General features: G+C 33.9%; 1 protein-coding gene across 1 annotated transcript; it reads left to right on the top strand.

The window, feature by feature from the left end:
• The first annotated feature begins 255 nt into the window (after positions 1-255).
• LOC128192873 (hemicentin-1-like) lies at positions 256-14,959 on the top strand. The gene is made up of 7 exons (XM_052865900.1): positions 256-292; positions 496-873; positions 1,292-1,621; positions 5,990-6,506; positions 7,515-7,598; positions 13,940-14,206; positions 14,599-14,959. Exons 1-7 carry the CDS (start codon positions 256-258, stop codon positions 14,639-14,641), a joined length of 1,656 nt encoding a protein of 551 aa, XP_052721860.1. The 3' UTR covers positions 14,642-14,959.
• The last annotated feature ends 319 nt before the right edge of the window (positions 14,960-15,278 follow it).

Raw genomic sequence — 15,278 nt, 5'->3', positions numbered from 1 at the left:
CCAATTTTCATGGATTTCATTGTTAAGTTTATCCATGAAATTTAATGTTCATTGAAGTGCAATTTCTACTAATAATTTGTATTGATAAGGTCATTTGTCACGAATTAACGTATCCTTGAAACTGATTTTCATTTGATCCACGAAAATTGATACCCTTGAATATTAATGAAACAACAGTATTGGGTTAAAATCAATGGACAAGAATTCGATAGGTTAATTTCCTCCCATTTTTTTCAGATTAGAAGAAACCTAACGATGTTAACATTATTTGCCTCTGTTCTCCTCATAAAAGGTAATCATTCTTTACTTAATTAGGAACAACTGAATTCATAAGAACGTTTTAACATTTAACACAACACCTTATGATCATGCTTGTTGTAGAGTATTTCGTATCCCTTCCTTGCATTGAGGAAGATACAAAAAAATAGTGTAAAAGTCTTGATTTTTGTTGTTAAATCAATTTAAAACAAATTCCCAAATTGTGTTTACCCGCAGGTGTCTTCTCATTGATTGTCTTCATGCCAACAGAAATAAATGTCACTCTAAAATCCAACTCGTCTATTGTACTGAATTGTACATATACACTTGGTGTAAATGAAACCGTTAATGCTTTAACCATCAAAAAGAAAACATCCAGTGGAAGTTACATTGAACTAGCAAAATTTACTGATCGAAACACTGTATATGCCCTTGGTGGAGAGTACCTGAAAGGCAGATCCAATATATATGGTTTTGATACTGGCTCATCCAGCGCCGTTCTGGTCATCAACGACGTCAGATGTGAAGATGATGGACAATATCAGTGTTTCGTCGATTACATCAGCAAAGATACGGCATTAATGAATTTGCAAAACACGACTGTATATATAAATGGTAACATCTTAATACATATTCAAACGCCTTCCAGACTGAATTTTTTCAATCGATAACTTGTTTATAGTGGTTTTTATAAAATTAGTTATGGAATAAATATTTCCCCGCAATCGTTTTTTAATAGAAGGTAAAAAATAAAGTGCATTGATTTTTTGATTTCCTATACAAAACGACTCTTGGTCTTCAAGGCTCAAAGAAAAGAATTTTCTGCAAAACTAATGAATATTGTTACTTTTTTCATTTTTAAAACGAAAATACTTAGTAATGAAGTTATTAATGTAATAGTCATATGATTTAGTATGCCAATAATAGAGTGCTTATATACTATATAATGATTATATATCTATAATAATAATACTTTTTCAATTTAAATTTTTAATTTTTAAATGCGTTTTTCCTGAATTATATTTTTTTTCAGCTATCGCTGAAGTACCTACATTTTTATTCGCCTCGAACAATATTACAGTGGAACACGATGTGGTAAATCTGACATGTTCAGCTAATGTTGGAAATCCCCAAGGTTTGCTTGAAATTTGGAGACAAAATAAAACATCAGAAATCTATGAACTATTGGGACATACATCAGTTGTTTATAGAGATATTGAGAATTGTACATCCATCGCAAACCTTACAGTGACATACAATTTCACCCAACAAGACAATGGAGCCATGTTCAGGTGCTCATCACGGAATAAATACACTAACAGTCAAATCCCAGCCGTTCACATTGGTCCTGTGAATGTTTTATGTAAGTTGTGCTTTTTAAATTAATATATTATGAGGTTCAAAATTAGAAATTAATTCAAAGAAATGTGTATTATCCAAGTAATTGGGTTTTTTCTTGATATAAATAAGTTAGGTTTCAAATAACAAGTGTAAATTAAACCGTTTAATGTAGTTTTAAGCTGAATTTTTAGCTGATAAGAAATTGGTTAAAAAGATGTCCGTGAAAGTCTTGTATGTTTTTTTCTGTGTTTTTCGACTATTCTACAAACAGTTATATATAATTTGTTTTGATCCGATTAAACTCTTTTTACAATTTCCGGCTTTTGTCCTGATCAATCACCGGAAACTGCAATTTTAAGTTTACGAACTAAATTATAGCGCATAAACTTCCGATCGTAGTTACACTAAATTATGTCCTTTTTGTTAGTAGATTTTCAAGATCTCCCGACCCAAATTGTAAGAATTAGGAAAAAATTAAATATAGAATTTTCTTTTTATCTATTTAAATTTCAAAAATCAACTGTGTAAAATAGATGTAAAGTCAAATAAATGACTATTACACATGAATGTGTATATGCTAAGAAAACCTAAGTGTTCAGATTACAAAAAAATTGTAGTCTATTTTGGAAAAGATCGGTAGTTGAAACTATCGTCTTTTCAATTTCGGGGGGAAATCGTTATTTCATGTTGTTGTTTTTTATACAATGCAATAGGTGGACCATTTTATTAATGATATTGGGGATTGAATGTTGACCATAGTAGACATCACATACACTGGGGCCACAGTTAACGCCACAGTTAAATTTCCGCACTCACCCTTCACTCGGATAATTCAAACTGTTTAAATTCTTTTTATTTACATATTTCGTAAAAATATAAAAAGAGCGTAGAACCCACTACAGCTTTTCTGGATAAATAAACTTACATTTTCCCAGCAACTTTTCATAATCGAACTTTTCGTCTAAAATTTTACAAAATCTGTTTTTTTATAATAATAACAGCCCAAATAGTTTTTCTTACATTACTTAAGATAGATTACGACGGTCACTGGCAACATCCTGCGTCTCTCTTTAATCTACATATGTTCATGTAACATTTTTCTCTTCTTTCTCCGCTGTTCGCCTTTAGATGCTCTTTGACGCCTTCCTTTACCTTTGGTGCCAAAAACCAGAGCAGTTCTGATGTTTAAACTGCTGTCCTTTTTAGGAACATAGTCTCTCGATTTCCAACGTCTCTTTTGAATTGTTCTTGAGAGTGGGATCCTTGCTTTACTTAAATATAATTGCTACTTTATTATCTTGCTAACCATTCTCCTGAGGCATCTCCTACGGAACGTGTCAAGCTTTTCCTCATCTTTCACGGTGGTTTTCCAGAGATTAGAGCAATACAATAACACAAAGAGGACATCTGTGTTTAATATTCTTAGATTGGTCTGTGCTGTATTGGGCTGATTTTCATGGGTTGTTCATGGATAAAACGAAACTTTTGGTTTATCCTAGGCTTAATTTCTTTACATTTCTTTCATTCTCCATTGTGGCTCCAAGGAAAGCAGAGGAATGTTTGGACCCCCTCTTCCTCCTTGTTGTTAAGGTTGATGACATCGTTTGTCACATTTCCTCATGCGTTTTGTATTATTAAAATTGATATTTGATGCTGTAAAACTCGTGACATCGTTCAACCTGATGATTTTCTCTTGTGTGTCTTATATTTGCTGGGATACTAGTTCCAGGTCGTCAGCATAGTCAATATCTAGTGTGGACAATAATTTCTAGCGTATGCATGCACCACACTTTCTATTGTTAGTGTTTCTCATCATCCAATCCACCAAATTGATTGATAGGGGCCAAGACATGACACCACCCTGCCTTACTCCGGTCTGAACCTCGAACCAGTCTGTTGTTTTTCCATTTTCGATAACGCAACCAATACTTCCATCTTATATTTTCATTATCATATTGACATACATACTAGGAATTCCACAGTGCTTGGGTTTATCCCATAATGTGCCTCTTGTTAATATGCTATCAAATGCTTTCTTGAAGTCTATATAGCTTTTGTACCATGGCGCTTGCCATTTTATGGACTGTTCCAATGTGTTTCTGATAACGTACAGTGTTTAAAATCAAAGTCCTAATGAAGAATATAAAACAGGAGTGGAGCAGACATGGGTCTCTAAAAATATAGAGGTAGGATAAGGTGCCTTAAAGTGTTTGCATCCTCTGCTGACAGGCCACACCGCCGTCTGCTCTTTGTCGTAATCGGTAAAACAGAAAAAAACAATACGTCGTTTATATACCTTAATGCTGAGTTGAAGGCCACAACGATTGATTTATTTTTTACACAATGTTGAAGTATCAGCACGTAATGTTAAAGTACCATCATGTAATGTTGAAGTATCAGCACGTAATGTTAAAGTACCATCATGTAATGTTGAAGTATCAGCATGCAATGTTAAAGTATCATCATATTATGAAGATTATCTACACAAGGCAGTTGATGCGTTCCATACAAATCGTTAAAAACTGTTAAGCACGCTGAAATTAGTAGAGGAGAAATGACACATAAAAACCCAATGAAGAATGTGATTTGTTGAATTATTGATTCCAGTTCGTGTCTCAAAGTGGCAAAGCGACTCAATTAAGGAAAATCTTTTTGATTATGAGACCGGAGATAAGAACAAATGTAAAGTTAAGACTCATCCGTATTTACAAGTGTTACGAAAAAGGTTGTTTTGGGCATTGATTTGAGCTTCGCGTGATCACAATTGCTGTCTGAAAATAATTACAGAAAGATAGGCGCAATAATAAAGTATTTGCAATTTAAAGTTATTGGATATCTGTATTTAGAGATATGCATTAGAATAGCTTGCATCTTAAAGCTATACACGCTATAATTTGCGTCAATTTTGAATGACAGTGAAAACGCATGTGTTTGTCTACTTATAAAAGTTATCCTTAATCTGTAAATTACAAGGGTGAATTCCATCTCGTTACAAAGATATAGATTTTTAATTGTTTATTTTCCTGCCAGGAAAATATACCTTTTCATGAATATTGATGAAGGAAGAGCAAACCGACCTCATTGCGCATGTCCGCGGAGAACTAGGTGGTCGTTATTGTTTGCCTAATTAAATATCCAACTTGATTTTTAATATGCTTAACAGTTGTTAATTTGAAATACATACATGTATAATGAGTAAAATACGCTTGCCATTCACGATACCCTTACTTCTGCATTAACACTTATAGGATCTATAAATAGCACATTGGGGAAAAACACAGGTCTACGTCATTTTTTTAAAGGAAGTTTTCATATCTACTCACAGGCTTGTATTTTTTTTCTTTTGTTTGTACTCGTATATCGGACAAATTTATGCTTTACTGAAAATATCCTTTCCTTTGTTAAACTATCACAATTATGAAGATGTTGACCCTTCACCAGTTTTGGTATGATAGGCTAAATTTAGCTGTCGATATCACGTGATAGATTGATATTCACGAGGAGGCATTACTTTCCTGGCAGGAAAATAAATATTTTTTATTGTTTAATATTTGATATATTTGTTATGTGATCGAATTGAGCATTATAATTAACAGAATAAAGGTAACTTTTATTAGTAATCAAACACATACATTTTCCCCTTTATTCAAAATTGACGCAAATTATAGCGTGTATAGCTTTAATGAATAAATAAGTAATATAAGTTCTTGAAAACATTGGGTTTCACAGAGCGGCCGCTTGCTCATGCTATATGCCACGCTGCAATATTTACATTCTACTGCGCTTGCGTAACTGTAAGGCAGAAGGGAAACTCAATATTTATATATTGATGATTATTTATAATCTAATCTAATATAAACCTTATTACGTGATTTCATTTACTTAACACCGTAATTTGTCAACTTATCATTTATTCATATGAAATATAAAATGTGTGGAAATCATGTAAAAATTTCAATATTTGGAACATCATGGGTTTGTGCTTCACCGTGATTTTTTTTAATCCAACTGATGAATATTTGAATCCATAAATCTGTCGAAGCGAAGATGACCGCCGGTTTCAACAATTTTCTGTTTCTTTAAAACGAAGGTAAATAGAAGATTATTTGCCTGTCAACTTTTCTTATAAAATAGGCGGTTTCCAGTTTCAATGAGTGCGGCAGTCCAAATATCAAGCCGAGCTGACATTAAACCACCCCCCCCCCTTCCGAAAACAATTTATTTTTGTCTTTTTTCAATGAAGTACATGTCAATGGTACATTAAGACTTCAAAGAGCCACGTTTTCAGTACTCTTATTTTTTCTTATATAGAAATACATTCATCCAGGGACGAGTAGTTCTCTCTATACTAAAATTGACATGTTATATAGCATTTTTTTATTGTCAACAGATGCTCCTTTTAATACAAGAATTGAGCCATCACGTACAAACTATTATGTTGGAGAAAATGCAGATCTGAAATGCAATTCTGATGGGAATCCGTCACCAAAATATACATGGATGTTCAATTTCACAGAAATTGAAAACAGTTCGAAGTACAGCATATCTGGCGATACATCCAAGTTATATTTTACACTTCACATCACCGACAACGGTAACTACCAGTGTGTCTCATCAAATGAAATCGGAGGACATGTGTTCAACAGCTCTTCTAATGTCACGTTGGAAGTTAAAGAAAAAAATGTAGATCCGTCTTCGTCAGACATAAAATCAACCTGTTCAAGAACTTCATGTTTATTTATTCAGAGTTGTACATTAAGAAATGGTAGTTCGATTTGTTCACTGAATATTTGGAGCGTAATTGCATTCGTATTCATTGCCCTAACCATTATTTCGGGCGCGGCATGTGTGAGTTTGATTTTGTCGAGAAAACCACGAACTAAAAATAACCAAACAAATGGAATTGGGTGAGTATATTCAGATTATTTTCAAGTTTATCGCTTAAATAAAGGTCTTCAATTGATTGTCGCCTACCGTCGTCCGAGATCCGAGGTTCATTTTCCGTCAACAATAAATATGTTCAGATCTCAATCAAATGCTGCTTAGCAATCATTAATCGTATCTAAGAGGATAAGGTATCATTGCTTGTATGATCATCAGTTTTTTATATTTGGGTAGAGCTGTATACATATGTATATACATTGTATAATATTCATCCTATTACTTGGCGTCTGATAGGCAAATTAAGTAAATAATTATGATGAAAATATGGGATTTACCAAAACTGAAACAAACATTTTCCTCATACTGCTGGATATCTACCAGACAAACGATTATATATGTATAAGTGATATATAGTGCAACAACTCATCAATTTTATTGTTTGTAAAATATATTGAGAAGTTTGAGAACCTCGTAATTAATCCAAATACATTAATATCTTTGATATATCAAGCTGCAAAAAAGTAATACTCATAGGATCATCCCCGACCACCTTGATTCTAAATTTTGTATTTGGCCAAGCATTTGGAAAACGTTTAAACATTATTGTTTCTTGTTCATATCTGTTTTTACTCCCCCGAAATCTCAAAAATTGAAGGCAATCATTTCGTGTTTATCAATCTTAATTAAAATCGGTTCATATTAGTATTAGCTTTTTTATCTTTTAAAGCGCGTATATGTAGTAAATATTTGCGATTTTCAATTAATACTTTGCAATAATACATTATAAGACTAGACACATTTGTTTATCAAAAAATATTAAAAATCTGATGTCGGATGCAAATGTTATTACAAGAAATGTAGCGCAGAAGAGGACGAACATCGAGACGACTGATTATTAAGATGAAACTAGGCCAGAGATGGTTGGTTTGTCTTATATCAAACAATCAAAATCCATCTTTGGTTTTTATGTAGTATTTCATTACTGAATTATTAAATTATGGTCTCATCATTCCCTTTCTTTTATTATTCAGCGATGTACACATATCGTATACCAGAGAAAAGTTTGAAGATTTTGGAGGATATGCTGATCCAAAGGATGTCAAAAGGCCAGAAAAGTAAGACTAAATATAATTAATATCATAATGAAGCTCGATTGCTCCTTTCGGGTAAAAATCAAGCTGAATGTTGGTATAATTAACTGTAACTTATTAGTTCAACAATACAATATCAATATACAATCAAAAATTTTATTGGCCTTCAAATATCCATTTATGATTAATTTCCATTGTTAATCTCAGTTGTTATTAAAATACAAGTTCATTTTGGAATGTCATTTGTTAAGAATGAACAGTATATTTGTATGCAGACCTGTATTCTCACACAAATATAGTATTAAACGGTATCATGAATATAAATATGTTTCCATTAAACCCCTTGATTTGGTGAAAGTTCCAACACGTGATGTAACTTAGAAAGAAATAGCTCTTCATAGAAAACTAATTCTTATTTTTATATTGGTTACAGACAGGACTGATATATATATATATATATATATATATATATATATATATATATATATATATATATATATATATATATATATATATATATATATCATTTAATATTTATTCGTTTGATGAGATATCGGCGCTTCTGATTGGTCGAAAAATTTCTTTGATACCTGCATCAATAAAATTTTTGCCGGATCTACTTTTCTCAACTGTTCTGATCTAACACTATTTATAGAACGGGAATTTCCAAGATAAACACTGTCAAGAAAATGTAAAGTTGTGTCTGTTTTATTGTCAGCAAACAAAATGCAACCTTGTGAATATAAAAAATTGAAAGTTTAACCTTCAAAAATAAACAATTCACATTATTTGATTCACGAATTAGTAAATTTAGCGTCTTCTCACGATTTCGTCTGCTTGAGATCAATCAATATTTACAGCGAGGCTGGCTGTTCCTTTTCCAGGAATATTATAACATACATATAGGCCTATAAACTTTCACGGTAACACTGCTGTTCAAATTTGGTAACGATAATTTTGAAATTTACACACGTACATGATCGGTCATCAGAATAAGCGTCGTTAAGAAAAGCTATGATTGATGCATCAACTCCTTCTGCGCATTCTAAGCGGCTGATATACCATTTAAGTACATCACTGGCTATCTAGTTACCACATCGTTTACAAAAGTCGCTTATACATACTATTCTCTGTCGACATATCAGCTATTTTCATCCACGATCGCCTTTCCTTGGATGATTATGTCCAGTTGCACATTCCAGCGATGTCACATGAAAACTAGTTTTATTACGAGTTTTTCTGCACAGTGAATAATATCACAAGCTATCGCATGTATTTTCCTTTCGTTTTCAATTGAGCCGGTTCAGATTTTAACTCACTATTTGTGTTTAATCCTTTAATTCAGCTCAATAGCTCTGCATCAGCTGAAGGCGCATCCATTTTGAATAGTGTTGCTGTTGTTGTTTTGTTTTCATACGCGCCGCTTCATTTACATTATTTACATTTTTGATCAATGACACATCACATTTTTTTATTTGAAAATGTTTTATTAAATGATAAGAAATGAAGATAATAATTTTTCTATTGATCGACGTATCAAAAAAAAAATGACCGGAAAACTTTTTCATCAATGCGCTACGCGCATTGATGAAGTTTTCCGGTCAATTTTTTCTTTGATACGTCGATCAATAGAAAAATTATTATCTTCATTTCTTAAATCCAAAGTTTCTTTTTCAATGAATAATAAAAAACTTTAAAACACCGTTCAAAATATTTCGACCGTGTTACCGGTCTTCATCAGTCGGTGTTTATTGTCTATAGCAACACAACGTAGAACATATACTATGACGTCACAATATGAATACAGTCTGGCAAGTGACGTCATACAACAATATTGCGCCAAAAACATATGAAATATAAGTGAGAGTCAATAGAAAGCACATTGATAGCCGTTATTAGTACATAAACAAGTAATGTATAGATATATATATTGAAACACGTTAAACATGTTTATCTATACTACAGCGTCATAGTATATGTTCTACGTTGTGTTGCTATAGACAATAAACACCGACTGATGAAGACCGGTAGCACGGTCGAAATATTTTGAACGGTGTTTTAAAGTTTTTTATTATATATATATATATCCAAATCACAAAAGTATTTTCTCAGTGTCCGGTAAAAATATAAATATATAAATATATATAAAAAGCACTAAAAATGGCTAACGACACGAACAATAGAAATTGTCAAATTTTCGGGACAACCAGTCCCTTCTTCAGGACCAAAAAATAAATTACATGAGTACAAAACAAAGAAAACAAAATCTAAAGCTACTACTAAACCACTTAAAAAACTATAAAAAAGAACAGCTACATTATAAACATTTGTTCACATTCTTAAAGAAGGTGTTGCTACTGTCGCCGATCGCTCTAAAGTAATCAATCGACTGCCAACTTCACGCCTGATTAAGTTAATTAGCTAATTAAAATTGACGTCCGAGTTATCTAATGAAAATTTGAACCCCCGTTGTTAACTCGTACGGCACTTATGATATAGACTCGAATTTTGATTAAAAAGAGATAAAATTCAATGAAAATAAATAAATAAAATTGAAAAAAAATGATTTACAAATAAAATGTAGTAAAGAAACTAATAAATGAATGGAAGAGGCGTAGTTGACAGATTTCATGAAATTACTTTGTGGGTGTCAGGTGATGTATGGCTATGAGACGTTCATTTTAGTGAATATTCGTGTACAAGGACGTGACGTCCATTGTAACGAGAAGAGTATGGTCTGGCAGGCCAGAGGAAGGTGTTTTATTCAGGTAATCTGTAGTGTCCTTGAGGTATGATGGCAAATCTTCTACATGTGGACGGAGATGTAAATCTATAAATTCAGATATTTTCTCCGTGGGGTGGCCGATGGCACTGACTATAGGGCGCCAAGGCATTCCTTCCTTGTGGATTTTTGGAAGCAGATAAAATTGACCTGGTCCACAGTTGGTTGGGCGAAGCGTTTCATAAACATTAACACCAATCTCATCATTTTCATACATTTTGTCCAGGGTGTTAGTGATGAGAGCTGAAAACTCTTCAGTAGGATCAGAGTCCAGTTTCTTGTAAAAACGATCGTCTGTCAGCTGTCTGTTGGCTTCAGCTAAATACGCTTGTTTGTCTAGGACAACCACTGTGGATCCTTTGTCTGCTTTCTTTATGACTATGTCGTCCCTGTTTTTCAACCTTTGTAGAGCAGATCTCTCTTCTTTCGTCAGATTGTCAGGGACGATTTTTTGGTTGGTCAGGAGCTTCTCAATGTCTGACTCAACAGCATCAATGTAAGACTCAAGTGCTCCACATTTGCCCGGTGCCGGTTCCCAAGTACTTTTGGGTCGGTACAACTTATGTTCCTCTAAGTTGTGCAAGGGCGGAGGAGGTTCGTCTGTGTGATCATTGCTGGAGTCTTTTCGCGAGAAGTGTTCCTTTAATCTTAGCCTTCGGAAAAATGCTCTGGTGTCCTCTTTAACCTTTTTGTCATCGACCTCATGCGGTGTTGGACAGAAATTGAGACCTTTAGATAGTAGCGAAGTCTCAACGTCTGTGAGAGGAACCTTAGATATGTTCAGAACTGGGCAGGTGTTGGTATCGACCAAGGACTCGTCTTCACTTGTTTGCTTCTTGCGCTTGAAGCGTCTAGAGCGCTGTTTTTTAGCAGAAGGACGAGATGACAACATATTAGACCTAGTTCTGTTTGTTGCTGGAACACCATCCCGAAGGAACTTGCTGTTTTGGGTATTCAATCTCAATTTCTGTCCAACACCGCATGAGGTCGATGACAAAAAGGATAAAACACCTTCCTCTGGCCTGCCAGACCATACTCTTCTCGTTACAATGGACGTCACGTCCTTGTACACGAATATTCCTCACGATGAAGGTATCGAGGCCTGCAGGGAGGTATGGGACAGTAGAACGATTTAGCAGCCGTCAACGGAATCTCTACTCAAGCTCCTTGAACATGTTCTCAAGCTGAACAATTTCATGTTTAATGGCGAACATTACATACAAATAAGTGGTACAGCTATGGGCACCAAAATGGCCCCCTCTTACGCCAATATATTTATGGGAAGATTGGAACGCAACCTGCTTCTCAGAGCTCCTTTCAAACCTTTGAGCTGGTTGCGGTTCATTGATGATATTGAGATGAAATGGGTCGAAAACCGAGACTGCCTAAATGACTTCATCACCTTTGCCAACTCCTTCCACAATTCGATTAAATTCACAGTGGACATATCTAGTTCCAAAAATGTATTTTTGGATACTACATCCACCTTGGAAGATGGTGAAATAAAATTCAGTCTCCATACCAAACCCACTGATTCTCACCTCTACCTCAAGCCATCGAGTTGCCACCCTCCCCATACTTTTAGAGGAATTCCTAAAGGATTAACAACCCGAATCAGACGAATCTGTTCTTCTAATGAGATCTTTGAAGAACAGAGCAGAATATTAAAATCCCATCTGTGTAATCGAGGCTATAAAGCCCACACAGTTCAATCTGCAATTGATGAGATTACTACAAAAGACAGGAAAACCCTTTTACAATACAAAGAGAAAACAGACAAAAGCAGGGTTCCACTTGTCACTACATATCACCCCGCCCTTAAGAACCTCAACACCATCCTTAAAAATAATCTGCCCATTCTTTACACTAACGAAAGAATGGCTGATCTTTTCAAGGATCCACCAATGGCTGCATTTAAACGCCCGAGGAACTAAAAGGACATGGTAGTGAGGGCAAGATTAGACAACCCGTTGCCAAATGGTGGATTTAAAACATGTTCCGATACCAGATGCCTGTTGTGCAAACACAGCACCAACGCAGACAGTTTTAAAAGCCCCATCACAGGTCGCACCTACAAGATATTTGGCAACCCTTCTTGTCGCACAGACAACTGCATCTATCTCATCAGTTGCAAAGTCTGCTCTAAGCAATACGTCGGTGAAACAGGTGACCTCCGCAGAAGGATCAACAACCACCGCTCTACCATAAAGACCAAAAAAGTCAAGGAGCCCGTCGGAGAACATTTTAATACAAGTGGCCACAAATGGGAAGACATGACAGTATTGGTTATTGACCATAATCCTCATTGGACAGACGCGGAGAGGAAGAGCAAGGAAAAGTTCTGGATGCACAGACTCAAATCATTCAGACCTGATGGCATGAACAAACAAATGGACTTCACTAAAATGAACGTCTCATAGCCATACATCACCTGACACCCACATAGTAATTTCATGAAATCTGTCAACTACGCCTCTTCCATTCATTTATTAGTTTCTTTACTACCTTTTATTTGTAAATCATTTTTTTTCAATTTTATTTATTTATTTTCATTGAATTTTATCTCTTATTAATCAAAATTCGAGTCTATATCATAAGTGCCGTACGAGTTAACAACGGGGGTTCAAATTTTCATTAGATAACTCGGACGCCAATTTTAATTAGCTAATTAACTTAATCAGGCGTGAAGTTGGCAGTCGATTGATTACTTTAGAGCGATCGGCGACAGTAGCAACACCTTCTTTAAGAATGTGAACAATTGTTTATAATGTAGCTGTTCTTTTTTATAGTTTTTTAAGTAGTTTAGTAGTAGCTTTAGATTTTGTTTTCTTTGTTTTGTACTCATGTAATTTATTTTTTGGTCCTGAAGAAGGGACTGGTTGTCCCGAAAATTTGACAATTTCTATTGTTCGTGTCGTTAGCCATTTTTAGTGCTTTTTATGTTCAGTTTACTGGCTTAGTATCTATATATTAGATCCGACACTTTAAAGATGCCTAGTGTTGTTGATTCTATTCAGTGCTATATATATATATATATATATATATATATATATATATATATATATATATATATATATATATATATATATATGGTGGCATAGCTGTGCCAACACTTGTTAGAGTGTTTATTTTGTCGATATCTGTATTTCCACAAATCATATTCTTTGATCCCTTTGCTACTAATTCACATTTTAAAGAAAACAATACGAACACGTATAGTTATACCAAATTGTTAGATCTCCAGGTCAACTTGTCAGACATAACTAAATGCTTTACTTAATATCGTTTAAATAAGGTATCTCGTCGAATTCACTTTGCAGGCCCGATTGCTTATATAATGAAACCTCCCATTTCTTGGAATTTACACTCTAGACAGCAAACGTTAAAGTATTGAAATTGACGGATTAATAATTTATACACCTCAAACAAAACCTACTCTAGAATCGGAATACTAGTATGTTTATTTTATAACAAACAGAAGGACAATGTATTAGATTTAAACAACAAAGGTAGTCCCATCTTAGTTTCCCAGGTAGTGTCCTTAACATACTTTATGTTGAATTTACAATTTTTTATACTACAGCGGGCCAATCAAATTGGACAATCCCTATGCAGACCCGGTAGATTTCCAAACACAATATGCCGTTGTTCAGAAAAATTGGGAGACTCCTGTAAAGTCGTCAAAAGACGCAAACTCGTCAGATACCTCTAACCTTCTGAACAATACGGATTCGCCAAATACTGGAAATCCCTCAAGTTCAGAAACAGCAAACACCAAAAACTCAACAAATGATGAAAAAACACCAGGTTCAACAGAAACTTCTGAAACTATTCCCAAACCTCCAAATGTGTACGGTTTTTTTTCTTTTCATGTTGATTAATGCAGTTTATTCTTGTTCTTATATTTCTACATTTAAAATCTATCTGAAATTTTAGATATGATGGTGCGTGGGTCTGAGGAGTAAAATCCACAACAATTTATAATGGTAAAAGCTTAAGTATAATAAGTATACAAGCTCAGAGAATACATACACAGAGATATTGTCAGATATTTTCAAGCATGACGCATGAATGTAATAAACTTAAAGTGTATTTAATGCTTGCAAATCGGTGTCATAACTTTTCATATTGGTTTAGAATATGATTGTGTGATTTATTAGTGGTTTTAGTCCTCGCATTCATGCATAATTCAAAAGATCCAATTCATAATCATTCTTACTATTGTTTTTTTTTTAATTTCAGGGACCAAACGTCAACAAGTTACATAAATTTACTCCTGGAATAAACCTGTATGCATACTGAAGTATTGGAATGCAAACTTAATATAACGTTCAGTTGTAAAGTTTTGTTAGTCAATATCGAATTTTGTCCAAACTAGCAAACTACGGATTAGTTATTTTGTTTTCTCCTTTTTTTACCTGATAATCTATACACTAATTTTTTTTCATAATCGTTGACGTTTAGACTGCGTGCAATCTGTACGCTTTATATTTATTACAAGGAAACTGACTTGGAAACTATTTCCTTGGCTTATATCGCCATCTGGCTGAAAACACTCATACATGTTTAAAATGTTTGAATCATAAGTTTTCCATTTTACATCCTATCCAGAATCATCACAGATCTTGGACTTTTTTTATACATTGCTAACAATTGTATATTGAATTTTAAAAATTTAGATACATTGTGAAAAAAAGTCTTTCAGTGAATAATGGATTTTTTGTTTGCGTTACTATGAAATTCTGGATTCAAAAACAAAACTTAAGACTGAAAAAAGTTTTTGTGGACTTGAATATTCTCAACAATTACAAATGCAAATATTTATTTTATCAAATAATTGTAAATCCATTTATTTGATATACATTTTTTAACAGAACAAGAAGTTGGGGTATTGAGCGGAGTTTGGTTGTTATCGAATATTT

Source organism: Crassostrea angulata, chromosome 1 (genome assembly GCF_025612915.1).
Source record: "Crassostrea angulata isolate pt1a10 chromosome 1, ASM2561291v2, whole genome shotgun sequence".
In the NCBI taxonomy this organism is placed as follows: Eukaryota; Metazoa; Mollusca; class Bivalvia; order Ostreida; family Ostreidae; genus Magallana; species Magallana angulata.
The sequence above is the reverse complement of the archived record's forward strand: the minus strand, read 5'-3'. Positions and strand labels throughout refer to the sequence as shown.

Coding starts and splice junctions, on each gene's coding strand:
- LOC128192873 (XM_052865900.1), top strand. CDS start 256: ATGTTAACATTATTTGCCTCTGTTCTCCTCATAAAAG. Junction 6,507..7,514: donor AACCAAACAAATGGAATTGG/GTGAGTATATTC, acceptor TTTATTATTCAG/CGATGTACACATATCGTATA. Junction 14,207..14,598: donor ATTCCCAAACCTCCAAATGT/GTACGGTTTTTT, acceptor TTTTAATTTCAG/GGACCAAACGTCAACAAGTT.